The sequence below is a fragment of the Strigops habroptila genome, chromosome 4 (genome assembly GCF_004027225.2).
Source record: "Strigops habroptila isolate Jane chromosome 4, bStrHab1.2.pri, whole genome shotgun sequence".
Lineage (NCBI taxonomy): Eukaryota > Metazoa > Chordata > Aves > Psittaciformes > Psittacidae > Strigops > Strigops habroptila.
Window position 1 is genome coordinate 1,886,493 of NC_046358.1, and position 14,297 is coordinate 1,900,789.

At 60.3% G+C, this 14,297-nt stretch overlaps 1 protein-coding gene across 4 annotated transcripts in view; it reads left to right on the forward strand.

The window, feature by feature from the left end:
- The window catches only part of SYT7 (synaptotagmin 7), a 32,072-nt gene extending 18,072 nt beyond the window's left edge, over positions 1-14,000 (forward strand). For 2 of the 4 annotated variants that reach the window (XM_030483628.1, XM_030483629.1), the window contains 6 exons: positions 8,030-8,165; positions 8,592-8,862; positions 9,244-9,413; positions 9,948-10,062; positions 10,144-10,343; positions 11,571-14,000. In XM_030483628.1, the coding sequence (XP_030339488.1) occupies positions 8,030-8,165; positions 8,592-8,862; positions 9,244-9,413; positions 9,948-10,062; positions 10,144-10,343; positions 11,571-11,675 (997 nt within the window). In that variant the 3' untranslated portion in view covers positions 11,676-14,000. Of the gene's footprint in view, positions 1-2,783; positions 3,171-5,421; positions 5,548-8,029; positions 8,166-8,591; positions 8,863-9,243; positions 9,414-9,947; positions 10,063-10,143; positions 10,344-11,570 lie in introns of all 4 variants that reach the window. The other 2 variants (XM_030483625.1, XM_030483627.1) reach the window with 2 other exon arrangements.
- The last annotated feature ends 297 nt before the right edge of the window (positions 14,001-14,297 follow it).

A 14,297-nucleotide genomic window follows, 5' to 3' on the forward strand; every position in this document is an offset into this window, starting at 1 on the left:
GGGAAAACCAGAGCTTTGGCAGTGGCAAACGGGCTGGGTGAGGGTCTTGGTGAGACCCTCCACTGCTTGCAGTGACTGTAGGTGGTTGATCTGGCTGTGGGCTCCATCCTACATTCTGTCTCTGCTCTGGTTCCCTGGTTCCAATGCTCCTGGTGGGTCCCGGCACCCTCAGAGAGCTCAGTGGTGATGGCAAAGGCACTGGTGTTCCTCATCCCCATGGATTCTTCCAGCCTTGTGGGTGGGGAGAAAACCTTTTCAAAGGGGAAAGGCTGGTCCTGATGCCATGGACAAAGCCCAAATGCCTCCTGGAGCCCCAAAGATTGGTGTCCCCCCTATTGTCAGGAGCTGCGGTACCTGTTTGGAGTGATGCTGGTGTGGGAATGGGCTCTGTTCTCCCGGTTGGTGAGCCCAGAGGGGCTGGGAGCTGGACAGACGGATGCTGGATGGACAATGCTGTAGTTCACAGGGCTGGCACAGGCAGCAAGGGCAGAGTTAAGGGGACATGGAAGCCACCAGAGAAGCATCCTCCTGCCTTTCAGCATCTCTTTTGTGCAGAGCCTTTGGTTTTGGGGGTTGTTCATGGGGGGCTGTGCTGGGGGCTGGGTGCTGTACCCCTCCCCTGGTACTGGGGACACACAGATGGGTGCAGGCAGGGTGTGCAGGCATGGTGTGCAGACTGGGTGCAGGCAGGGTGTGCAGGGTGCAGACAAGGTGTAGAGGGTGCAGGCAGGGGGTGCAGGCAGGGTATACAGGCAGGAGACCTCAGAGCAGCCTTCCGGTATCTGAAGGGGGCCTATAAGGATGCTGGAGAGGAACTCTTCATTAGGGGCTGTAGTGGTAAGACAAGGTGTGATAGGTTCAAACTTAAACAGGGGAAGTTTAGGTTAGATATAAGGAAGAAATTCTTTACTGTGAGGGTGGTGAGACACTGGAATGGGCTGCCCAAGGAAGTTGTGGATGCTCCATCCATGGCGGTGTTCAAGGCCAGGTTGGACAGAGCCTTGAGTGACATGGTTTAGTGTGAGGTGTCCCTGCCTATGGCAGGGGGTTGGAACTAGATGATCTTAAGGTCCTTTCCAACCCTTACTATTCTATGATTCTATGATGCAGGCATGGTACAGGCAGGGTCTGCAGGGTGTACAGGGTGCAGGCAGAGTGTAGGCAGGGTGCAGGCAGGGTGTGCGGGCTGTGGGCAGGGCGTGCAGGGTGCAGGCAGGGTGCGGGCAGGGTGTGCAGGCTGTGGGCAGGGTGTGCAGGGTGCAGGCAGGGTGCAGGCAGGGTGTGCAGGCTGTGGGCAGGGTGTGCAGGGTGCAGGCAGGGTGCGGGCAGGGTGTGCAGGCTGTGGGCAGGGTGTGCAGGGTGCAGGCAGGGTGCGGGCAGGGTGTGCAGGCTGTGGGCAGGGCGTGCAGGGTGCAGGCAGGGTGCGGGCAGGGTGTGCAGGCTGTGGGCAGGGTGTGCAGGGTGCAGGCAGGGTGCGGGCAGGGTGTGCTGCCGCCTGGCACGGCGCTGGCAGGAGCTCGCGCCTCCGGCTGGCTCGGGGCCGAGAGGAGCCAGATTTAGTTTCCTGTGGCTGAGAGGTTGTAAATGGAACTAATTTGAGATTTGGGAGGAAAGCAAAAGGAGGTCGGCGGCAGGCGCAGCGGGGGGACACACGGCGCAGTGCCTGGGCAGTGCCCCATGTACCTTCAGTCCCGGCCATGAGGCTGGATCCATCCCAGCTCTCAGCTCCTCTCACCCTCCCTCCTCTCTCCCTTTCTCTCACCTTTCGCTCTTTCTTCCCCTCTATTTTTTATGTTATAAGCTATTTATCCTGCCCCCCTCCCTCTCTGCCCCCCGCTGCTGGCAATGCACGACGGCACCGCTTCACCACCATGCAGGGACTGGTGTTGGCTCAGTGGCTATTGCTGGCGGTGGTGTCCGGCATGGTGTGCTCCTGGGGGCTTTGGCCAGGCTGGATGGACCCTCCTTGGTCTCACAGCCATGAGCTTTGCAGGCTGCTTTGGGCATCAGCACCGTGCCTGGCTGCATGGGCCATGCCACGCATGTGCTGCATGGCCAGTGATGGGCACCGCCGCTTCCTGCGCCTGCTATTCCCTTTCCAACAACCAGATGAACCCGTTCCACACAGGGCTGGGCTTCCCTGCTCTCCCTATCCCACTGGGACCATGTCTCCATCACCCCCATCCCACTAACAGAGCACTGGGAGTGTGGCTGGAACTTAATGGGGTCCCTCACCACTGGCAGCGCGGCTTGGCCATGGGGACACCCAGCTTTGCTGGCACGTCCCCGCCACGGGCGGCTCGACCTTCTCCATCACTGTGGGACCCCATTTGACACAGTCCCATGCGATGGGTGATGCTAAGACCCGGCGGGTGCTGGGCTGGGAGGGATGGAGACAGGGATGGGGACGGCAGCACGTCAGCAGGCGCCGCGGGACTCGCCTTCCACGCAGCAGCCTAATTACTTAGCTGGCAGATGAGGTCGCCCGGCGCGCTGGGAAGGTGCCTGCTGCTGCACGGCAGGCACGGGAGAGGGAGGGCACCCACCGCCACCACCACCACCATCACCAGCACAGGCGACATGGCAGCGGTGCGACAGCCCCGGGCCAGCGGCGAGCCGGGGCGCAGGGGCAGAGGAACCGGTCGCTGCATCCGCTGGGCGCTGCCGGAGCGCTCCCTGCGCTGGGGCATCTTCTCTCTAACTCTCTTCTTTTCCTTCCTCCAATTTTACCCCTTCACCTTCTTCTCCTTTCTCTCCTCTCCTCTGCCCTTCCTCTCCCTAAGTTTCGAGGACTCCACCTTGTCCACAGCCACTACCCTTGAGTATATCCCCACCTCAGCAGGCGACCCCAAATGCCAGAGGCCCCGCACGCTCATGCGCCAGCAAAGTCTGCAGCAGCCCCTCAGCCAGCACCAGCGCTCCAACCACAGCCAGCCCACCACCAGCCAGAGCCTGGGCCACCTCCAGGCCCACAGCGGCTCCTCGGCCGGCACCGGCACCGGCACCGGCACCGGCACCCCTCGGGGCTCCCGCGGGGGCCAGGCGCGCCCCGGCATCACCGCCGGCTCCAAGCATCAGACGGCCGGCGGCCGGAGCCGCTCCAATCCCGGCAGCTGGGACCATGTGGTGGGGCAGATCCGCAACCGCGGCTTGGACATGAAGTCCTTCCTGTAAGTGTGTGCTCTCCTGCTCTCCCCTTGGCTCTTTCCTTTGCTCTTGGCTTTGCTCTGTCCATTGCTCTGTCCATTGCTCTCTCCTTTGCTCTGTCCATTGCTCTGTCCCTTGCTCTCTCCTTTGCTCTCTCCATGGCTCTCTCTGCAGCATTCTCCTCCGCTCTCTATTCTGCTCCCTTTCCCATTCTTTCTTCTCTCTCCTCTGCTCCCCTCATTGCTCTCCCCATTGCTCTCCCCTCTGCTCTCCCTTCTCTCCCTTCTCCTCTTCCTTCTTTTCCTCTCCTCTTCCTTTGCCTCCCCTTCCCTTCTCCTTTCCTTCTCCTTCTCTTTTTCCTTCTCCTCTTTTTCCTTCTGCTTTTCCTTCTCCTTTCCTTCTCCTTCTCTTTTCCTTCTCCTCTTTTTCCTTCTCCTTTTCCTTCTCCTTTCCTTCTCCTCCTTTTCCTTCTCCTTTCCTTCTCCTTCTCCTTCTTCTCCTTTCCTTCTCCTTCTCCTTCTTCTTCTCCTTTCCTTCTCCTTTCCTTCTCCTCCTTTTCCTTCTCCTTTCCTTCTCCTTCTCCTTCTTCTTTCCTTCTCCTTCTCCTTCTTCTTCTCCTTTCCTTCTCCTTTCCTTCTCCTTCTCCTTCTCCTCCTTCTCCTTCTCCTTCTCCTTCTCCTTCTCCTTCTCCTTCTCCTTCTCCTTCTCCTTCTCCTCTCTCCTCCTCCTTCTCCTTCTCCTCTCTCCTCTGCTCCCTGCATTGCATTCTCCTCTGCTCTCTCCTCTGCTCAGCCAGCACCTCCTCAGGGAACCTCTACCCGTGGCCATTGGGAAGAGCCGGGTCCCTCTGTCCCCATCCCAGCTCACCCACCCTGGGGGCTCAGGGATAGGTCCCTCACCCTCCCGAACTTCTTTTGGCTTTGCTGCCCATCACCCTCCATGTGGGTGCTCAGGTCCCCTTCGGTCCCCAGGGAGTGCAGGGATGTTCCAGCCCATGGGACAGCCACTGGTGTGGTCCCCAAGGGGTGACATTGCCCCAAGGAGGAATGGGGGGGGGTCAACCATAGCGGTGGTGGGCCTCGTGCAGGGGTGACCGTCTGTTCAGCCCCGATATTGAGCTGCTGGAGTCGTGTGATCTTTAATCTGGTTTAACCCTATCTCCTGTATCAGCGCTGCCTCTCAGCTCTGAAGCACTGAGGTCTAATCTGAGTCCCGTGCTGCCAGCGGATCTCAGCACATGACACTGTCACTCCTCCATGGAGACAGTTCCTCCCCAGCCTCCATCCTCCCCAGGGTCCTCCTGCTCCCCCTTGGCCTCTGTTTGCCCTCCAGCACCCCAGGAAAGGGGATGCTGAAGTCCTAGATGCACTTCCCGCAGGCTGGTAGCGCTCAGGGTAGGGGAGACAGATCTGATCCTGCTCAGCACAGCACCTTCTGCATCAGGGTTAGGTGGGAAATGCCCTAAGAGACATGAATTTGGCTGCCCACCCCACTCCTGCCTCTGCAGGCAGCAATGGAGAGAGGTTGAACCCCCCCATCCTCACCTTCAGCCAGCCAGTGGCCCTTGGCTCTTCTCAGAGCCAGCTCTGCCCTCTCCCACCAAAAACTTCCTCACTGGCTCCATTTGCCAGCTTCCCAATGTGATGTGGCTCATTTGCCATCCCAAGGCTCTCATTCCCCCCATTTCCTGGTGCTGGATCCCAGCCTTTATTGCTGGGATGGGAGGAAAAGCCTCAGAGCCGTGACGTGCCGACCCAGTGCGCCGCTTCCCGGTGGAGGAGCTGCTTCCATTTACCAGTGCTGCTTTCCAAAGCCATTCACTTTGCTTTTGCTCTTTATCCTGCTATCACCATGGCATAAATGTGGTTACAGGCCCCGGGAGGCTGCGCCAGCAGTGCCAGAGATGGGCAAAGAGCCTCAGCCATGGCACTGGCATCTCCTCCTCCCAGGAAGGATGCTGGCACCTCGCTCCTGTCGCTCTATCCCTTATCCCCAGCCCGTCTGGGCATCATCTTCCCCCCTCGGCAGGACTTTGGCATCCTCCCTGCCTGGACCAGAGGAGGAGAAGGGTGGTGGTGGTACCCATGTGTCCCAGGAGCCGGCACCTTTCTCCCCACAGCCCTCTGTGCCCATCATCTCCAGCAGGCAGAGCCGGGGTCCCTTTGCCATCGGGGGACCTCGGTGTGCCGCGGCTCCTGCCTATTCCCTGCCTGATGCTGTGTTCTCCTCTTTCTCTTTCTCTCTCTCCCGCTGCCTGCGGGGATGCCTGGGCAGGGAAGGCCGGATGGTGGTGTTATCCCTGGTTTTGGGACTCTCAGAGCAAGATGACTTTGCCAATATCCCCGACCTGCAACCCGCTGGGACGCAGCCGAACCAGCCGAACGCTCAGGGGGACAAGAGGTATGAGCGAGGACGAGGGCAGTCCCGCAGGAGGAGACGAGGGCCTCACGCAGGGTGGAGGAGGAGGAGGAGGAGGAGGCTGGCCTCGTGGAGCGCCAAGGTTGGAGCGGCACAGGGTGGCCCCAGCGGGCACCAGCACGTCTGCAGCTCTCGCCCGCCGGCACCCGCGGTTCTGCCTTTGGAGCAGCGGCACCGAGAGGACCCCCCCCCAGTCCCTTCCTCCTCCCTCCCTGCCCTTCCCCTCCTGCCATCCCCACCTCCAGCCCCCCCATCCCGGCTGCATGCTGGGGGGCACACCTTGGGAGCGGGGACACACAGATGGGATGCTCCCAGTGATGCCGCATCCCATCCTAATGCATGTCTGGTCCATCGCGCCATTTGCAGCCCGGTGTGGGGCTGGCAGCACCCTGAGGGATGCGGGGACATCCCTGCGGTGGCATGTACTCATCCCTTGGAACCCCAACGCTCAACCAAGGGCAGAGCAAGCGCAACAGGCTGGGGGGGGGGGACACATTACCCCCCTTTTTCCAGCAAGCAAGCTGCTCCTCCGCCTTCTCCTGCCTTCTCGGGGTGCCAAAGGCTCAGCACCACATCTGGCACCGACAGCGGAGCCCAGCGAGGGCTGGCAGGAGCAGAGGGGCCCTGTGCTGCCGGGAGCGGGTGTTAATCCCCTCTCGGGAGCGGGGAGGAGGTGTGAAGCCGGCGGGTTCTGCCTCCCCGTGTGCTCGCCGTGGTGATGAACTGGCACCGTTCTCACCCAGCGCCTATTTTTACCCCGCACCCGCTTGGTTTCGCTCCATCTTTTAGCACTTCCCTTTCCTGGCGTCGCGCTGCGCAGACGGGCCCGTGTTGGCTGCCCTGTGCTGGGTGATGGGGATGGGGGACCCTGGGTGCTGGGCATGGGTAGTGGTGGGTACCGCAGCAAGACCCTGCTCCCTGCTTCCCCCAGCTCGCTGGTCCCAAAGCGCCATCCTGGAGCATGCATGGCCTCCCCACATCCATTCCCTGCTCCCCGTCCCCCCTGGATCCTATGGGACATGGGGGGTGCAGCCAGCGTTGGGTTCACCCTCTGCTCCTTCCTGCCCACCCAGCACTGCCAAACACCCGCTCTTCCACCCCAAAACGTCTCCTCCATCCCTATTTCTCAGCTTCTTCCTTCCAGCCTGTCCCCGGTGGCTCCAGCCCAGCTCCTCGGCGCATCTCCTGTCCCGGCGACCAACCAACCACTCTCCGTCCATCTCCCTGCTCCTCTCTCCCCATTCCCTCCTGGCAGGCCAGCAGCGGATGATGCTTCTCCTCCTTCTCTTGCTCTTTCCTTGCTCTTTCTCTCTTGCTGTCCTCGACCTCTGCTGGCACACGGTGCCACCACCCCAGCACCCACAGCTCCACCGGCGCCTCTCGCCCAGCGGGTCCCACCACCAGCTCCTCTGCTTCCATTTTTGCCCTGGTTTTAACCTGGTTTTGCCTCCCCAGCTACCTCGGGCTCTCTGGTCCTCCCTTGGTGCCGTCCCACCGGGGCGGGTGAACCGCGTGCGTGTGTGAGAGGGTGGCCACCCCGTGCTGCCATCCCCATCACCCCCAGGTCCCCCTTCTGCACCTCCATCCGTGTGCGTGTGTGTCTGCGTGTGCTTGGCGTGTCTCAGTGGCATGATGGTGGCTTTGTGACGCTGTGGGGCCGTGCTGGTGGTGTGTGTATGCCAGCATCGTGCCTCGGCTCGGGAAGGAGCGTGGGTGCATCGTGTGGTGCTGACTGTGTGCACGTACCCTCCCTCTGCACCATGGGGGCCACCCGATGCTGCCCCATCCCTGTTGTCCCTGCGCATCGTGGCAGCGTGGCCTTGGCGGGTGCCTCCATTGCTGCTCTGTCTGTGTGCTCCTGGCTCTCCACCTTCCCTCTGGGATATTCCCTCCCTGGCACCGTGTCCATCGTCCCACAACCAGCCGGGAGCCACCGGCACAGCCCCTCCAGACCCGGGACAATGGTCCCAGCTGTGGGACACCAGGGGCTCGATGGCAGAAGGACAAGGGGGTGGTTGGCACCAGGCACCAAGCCCTCACCACAGCATGAAGCACCCATGTGCTGGCTACACTGGACCTCACCAGGGTGGAAATGGGCTGTGTGAGGTGCAGACAGGGACTGGAGGTGCTGGTGGACACATGGCCAAGTGTTATCACCATGGGCTCTGCAGATGCTGGGGGGGGACATTGGCACCGTGGGACCTTCTGTTGTGCTCTGAGATGACGTGCCGCAGGTCTCAGGGCACAAGCTGGCAGCAGCACAGGCAGAACCAGCTGCCTGCACCATCCAGGATGTGGGGATGCTGGTGGCACGCAGCCGCCGGTGCCGGGTATCCCTGCATCCCAACCCAGCATCCCAGCCCAGGCGCAGTATCCGCTGGGAGAGGGTGCCCAGGAAGCCCCTCGCTGTCTCACCCTCGGCTCTCAGCCCCTCTCCTCTGAGTCTCTGCCTCTCTTTCCCCAGGTTACCGGCCGGTGGCAAAGCAGCGAACACGGCACCGGCGCCCGGGCAGCCACCGCACGATGAGTCCGACCGCAAGACGGAGCCTCGCTCCTCCGTCTCCGACCTGGTCAACTCCTTGACCAGCGAGATGCTCATGGTGGGTGATGGGGTGTGATGGGGACGGGCTCCCCATGGTTGGTAACCCACCCTGAGCACCATATGAGCGTCTCTTCCCTGTGCCATAAGCAGTGACACATCCCTGTCACAGCCAAGGTGACACAGCCAATCCCCCTTGGGGCAGCATGATGGAGCACTGCTGGAGATGTGAGGGATGGCTGTCAGGAGGAATTTGGCTAATTGGCACTTCCCATCCTTGGGATGTGTGGCACAGAGCCAGGAGTCATCCGAAGTGATGGTGGTGACAGGGAGCTGGTTAAGAAGCTGATGCCCAGTGACAACTCGCAGGGTTGGAGGTTGGGTGCTGGTGGGAACTGAGTTTAGGTGCTGAAAGAGGGGGAGACAAGGGTGTGCAGACCCCACTGGTGGTCCCCAGGAGCTCATCACCCTTTCCCCCTTGTCACAGCTCTCTCCAGGCTCCGAGGACGACGAGGCCCATGATGGCATCAGCCGGGAGAACCTGGGCCGCATCCAGTTCAGCGTCGGCTACAACTTCCAGGAGTCCACCCTGACCGTGAAGATCATGAAGGCGCAGGAGCTGCCGGCCAAGGACTTCAGCGGCACCAGCGACCCCTTCGTCAAGATCTACCTGCTCCCCGACAAGAAGCACAAGCTGGAGACCAAGGTGAAGCGGAAGAACCTCAACCCGCATTGGAATGAGACCTTCCTCTTCGAAGGTAGGGGCTGGGATGGACTGGAGTGGACTATGGTGGGAGCAGAGCGGTGGTGGGACCTTCTATCCTCCCTCCTTGGCTGGATCAGCTCAGGTCAAGCTGCCAATGTGGTGGTCATCAGTGGTGAGATGGGTTGGCCAAGCCATCAAGGCCATGTTGGAGGTGTTTGCTCTGCACACAAGGGACATGTGGGGAGGCTCCTTCTTCTCCCATCAAGCACCCATGGATGGGTGCACCCATGGGAATTAATCTACCACCACTCATGCCATGATCTGCTCCCTGGTATCAACATCTCCCCATCAGCACAAGGAAGAGCAGTGCCTGCATTGGGTGCTCATTGGCATGACCATGATGGCTCTTCATCCTCTTCCATCTCTGGCACAGGGTTCCCCTATGAGAAGGTGGTGCAGCGGGTGCTGTACCTCCAGGTCCTGGACTATGACCGCTTCAGCCGCAATGACCCCATCGGGGAGGTGTCCATCCCCCTCAACAAGGTGGACCTCACCCAGATGCAGACCTTCTGGAAGGACCTGAAGCCCTGCAGTGATGGCAGCGTAAGGCCCTGGTCCCCCTCCAAAACATGGGGACAGTCCTCAAGTGGAGGCTCCCCCCTATCCCTGAGGTGTCCCGATGGGACCACCACCCTCTTGCTACCCCAATGGGGACGTTTTCTGCTTTGTGAGAAGGTTTGATGTCCATTGGAGAGGTTTCTCATCCCAAATCTTTATTTTAAGGCACTAAGTAGTCCAGAGTGTCTCATTTTGGGTCCAAACAAGCCATTTTGGGTAGATCTAAAATAGTCTGGAGTGTCTCATTTTGGGTCAAAAAAAGCTGTTTTGAGTAGATCTAAAATGAAAGTTCTCTCCTGCCTCCAGCAAGACCACAGAATGTCCCACTGGGGATGGCCCCGTTTCCTCCTGCCCTGATTTTCTGTGTGACCCCAAAGTCCGCCCTTGGGACAGCTCTGGAGGGGGGTTCCCAGACCCTGCTCGCACAGTGGGACATGGCAGCTTTAGGCGCCCTATCAAGGCTTGGACTGGGCGCTGTGGTGAGGAGCACCCACCTAAGAGCCTCTGTGGGTCCCACAGGGAAGCCGTGGGGAGCTGCTGCTGTCGCTGTGCTACAACCCCTCCGCCAACTCCATCGTGGTGAACATCATCAAAGCACGTAACCTCAAAGCCATGGACATCGGGGGCACATCAGGTATAAGCTCCACCTCCTGCCACGTTGGGTATCACTTCGCGATGCCCGGCCAGGGCTGAGAGCATCTCCTGTCCCCCCCAGACCCCTACGTGAAGGTGTGGCTGATGTACAAGGACAAGCGGGTGGAGAAGAAGAAGACGGTGGTCATGAAACGGTGCCTGAACCCCGTCTTCAACGAGTCCTTCGCCTTTGACATCCCCACGGAGCGGCTGCGCGAGACCACCATCGTCATCACCGTCATGGACAAGGACAGGCTGAGCCGCAACGATGTCATTGGCAAGGTGGGTCCCACGGCATTGGTGTGGGGTGGAGGGTCCCCAGCAATGTGTCCTCCTCAAGGGTGGCAGCTGGGGGACAACCAGGTCCTTGGTTAATGGCGATTGAGGTCAACTCAAGGTGGAGAGGAAGGTGGAGCGTGGTGGGGTCCCCTTGTGTTGGCTTTGTATGGTCATCGCTGGTCCTGGCCATGGTGTGTGATGGCAAGGACTCATCTTGCATGAGGGGGGTTGGAACTGGATGATATTAAGGTCCTTTCCAACCCAAACCCTGCTATGATTCTATGAGCATTGAGATGATGGGGCTCCATCCAACATGGTGGTGCCCATAGCCTGTGCCATGTGGAGCTTCAACCTGCCAAGAGTCTACTTAGAGCAAGGCACAAATTGAAGCCTCCAATGGCTCCCATGTGCCGTGGTGGGTCCACCACCAGACAGCCCCCAGCCTCCATGCCCACACCGGGATTACCCACCACTTCCCAGTGACAGGAAGGGCGGAATTCCCCTCCTCTGGATTTGATGTACTTAAACCCAACGAGCTCTCCACTCATCAGGGTAGCGATGGCAAAAGAGAGCTGATGATCCCCCAATGCAGCGCTGTCGTCAAGGAAACGTGGAGATTGGGATGAACCTGGGAAGGGGGGACGGAATGATGGGATGCTGGAGATGGACAGGAGTGTCCCCACTGGAAACATCACTGGTGGCATGAGCATGATGGGTGGATGGGTGAATTACGGATGGATGGGTGGATGGATCGATGATGGATGGATGGATGGATGGATGGATGGATGGGTGGGTGGATGGATGGATGGATGGGTGGATGGATGGGTGGGTGGATGGATGGATGGATGGATGGGTGGATGGACAGACAGTGCCCATGATGCCACCACATTGCATTAAAGCTGCTGGGTGCACTGCAGCACGAGAGCAACGCAGTGATGCCGATGGTGAGGACCATGCCCTGGCCACCCCACCATGGCCAGCAGTGTGCTAATCACTTTCAATGGCATAATTAGCAACAAGTGTGCTAATTATGTGCGCATCACACAACAAGCGTGCTGATCCTAGCTGTCCGCTGCAGGGAGGGCTTGGCACACATGCTTTTCCATGTCAGCATATGGAAAACTGACGGATCAAAGTAGCCTGGGCTTGGTTGCACACACCAGAGGAGCAGGATGGGACTGGAAGGTCCCGTAGCGGAGCCATGGGTCCAAGTTCTTCCTGTCCCCCCAGATCTACCTGTCCTGGAAGAGTGGCCCCGGGGAGGTGAAGCACTGGAAGGACATGATCGCCCGGCCCCGGCAGGCAGTGGCACAGTGGCACCAGCTGAAGGCCTGAGCACCCCCTCCCAGGACTGCGGGGCCGGGGGTCCCCCCTTCCCAGCGCCCATCACCCCTCCTCGGGGCTCCCAGCCAGGAGCTGAGGGACCAGCAGGACAGCGCCCAGCTCGTGGGGACCCTGCGGTAGGAGGGGGATGGAGCCCACCAGCCCCTTTGCTTTCACCTCATCCCGGCGCTGGGGTACCCAGGACCCCCAACCCCCCAGCCTGGAGAAGGGTGCCAGACCCCCCCATCCCCATCCCCATCCCACCACTGGGCAGGACTTCAGTGAGTGCTTCCAGCCCTGCTCCCTGGGAGCCCCTCTGCCCCTTCCCACCCTCATCCCCCCCATTGCAGGGGGCCAGGCAAGAGGGGTCCCCACTTCCCTTCCCCTTCCAGCTCAATAGAACCTCTCCGAGCCGTCAGCGTCGCCTGAGCGGGGCCATGGAGCCCACCCCCTCCATTGCCCTGCCTCGTCCCCACCGCCCTCCCCAAGCCCCCCGCTGGGGTGGGATGGGGAAGAGGGGGCACCCATGGGAGAGGGTAACCCCCATTCCCGGGCCAGGCGCGGGCTCCTGGGATCGGAAGCCATGACACAGTTCGATAGCCAAAGCGGGCTCGTTTGTGCACTGCCTTTAGCTGGGTTTGATGCTTTACCTCCGTCCACGGGCTCGGTGGGAGCAGGAGGTTGAGAACCCCATCCTGGGGCTCACCCCACTGCGTGGGGACCCCCCCATCCTGCCCCCAACCCAGCTTTCACCCCACATTACCCCCACCCCGGGCTTGTCCCCATAGGGCTGGGCAGGGGACTAGACTTGACCCAGATGGTGGTACCCCCACAAAGGGATGCTGAGCCCCAGAGCATCCCCTTCCAGCCAGGCTGACCCCCATGAGCCCTGTGCCCAGCACTGGGGTCCCTGGGGATAAGGGATGGAGCAAGTGCCATTGTCCCCATCCTGGGTAGGTGGCATTCCTTGGGTCAGCCAGCCTGGCAGGAGCAGTGCCAGCATCTCCCTGTCAGCTCCCATTGGGATTCATGTGCCAGATCCCTGCCAACTCCCTGGGGCGGGAGGCTATGGGACCCTCCTGGGAGCCCCATGGGGTGCTGGGTGTTGGGGCAGCTCCTGGGGGTGACAATGGTGTCACCCTATGGTGGTGGGCTCACCATGGTGGACATGGGTGCTGGCAGGACCGCAGCAGCGCTGGGTGTGATGTGACAGCACCCGCAGCAGCAGGAGGGGTGAGGTGGGTGCTGTCACCTCCGCAGCCATCTCAGGTAGGGCATGGCCACCCATGGGCACCCAGAGCGAGCCCACTGTCACAGAGCCACCCCTCCTGGATGGGGAGTCCCCCATCTCACTCTTCCCATGGCACCCACCACCCTTCGCCCCTCCGAAGGCACCCATGGGGAGGACACTTATCTGCCACCCTTGGGTGCCACCGAGGCCGCATTTGGGGTGCTGCCAACAGCCAGGAGCCTGGTTATAGACCATGAGAGTGTTTCACCCCATCACCATCATCCCTGTGTCACGGTGGGTCCCAGCCTGTGTACAAGCACCCAGTGCCACCCCACCAGGCACAGGGTGATGGAGGGGGGCACCCACTGAGCCCCGAGGTGCTCCATAGGGGAGCCTGCATCCAGAACCCCCCAAACCTCCCAGGGGTACCTGGCTGCTTGTTCCTTCTCCTACCAAGTGGGGACATCCCTATCACATCCCATGGGGACCATGGTGGCAGCGGGACCATCTTCAGCAGGCCCCAAAGTCCTTCTTTAGGTGATTTTGGACAATCTGGAGAGAAGTCATAATACTGCTATACAGTAATAATGATGCTTTTAGGGCCAGTTGTATTTTTATCCCATTCTCTTTTCTTTTTACCCATAAAAGAAGAGATTGACATGGCTGGGGTGGGGATGGAGCCACGCTGGGTGCCCACCCATCGCCTCTCAGCCACCCCTCTCTTCCAGGAAGGATTCCTTGGCGGGGGGGGGGCTTGTGTGTTTTAACTCTAGAGCTCGTAGCCGTTCTCTTGTTCAGGTCTCTCTCTTCTTCATGTGACGGTAACATCCAACTGGTGTGTAAAATACAGCAAAAAGGGGCAAAACAAGACAAAACCACAACGAAAAAGACATTAAAACCAAGACAAGTGATGCCACCCGCTGCTGGTGGCTTTGCTGAGGGGGGTGGCCGTGCTGGCTGGCCCCCATCCCAATGGCAGCAGCAGGAGCCGGGTGGCACGTGGGGAGCTGGGGGTGAGGGCTTGGGCTGAATGCTCTTTTTGGGGAGCGGGGCCCCTCGTTTTCTGGAGGCAGCCCCTGTTCTCAGTAATAAAGGACAGTCGGTAACTGCCAGCGTGACTCGTCTCTGGGGTGGGGGGGATGTGAAGAGAGGTATTCCTGGTATAAGGTGTCCTCGTCCCAGTGCTGAGCATCCTTTACCAGCCCAGAGCATCCTTCACAGCACTGAGCATCCCCCCAATATCAAGTATCCCCCCCAGCACTGAGCAACATCCAACATCCCCAAAGCATCCTCCCAACATCAAGTATCCCACTCCCAGCACCAAGCATCCTTCTCTAGCACTGAGCATCCCTCCCCAGCCCCAAGCATCCCTCCAATATCAAGTATCCCCACCCCAGCACAGA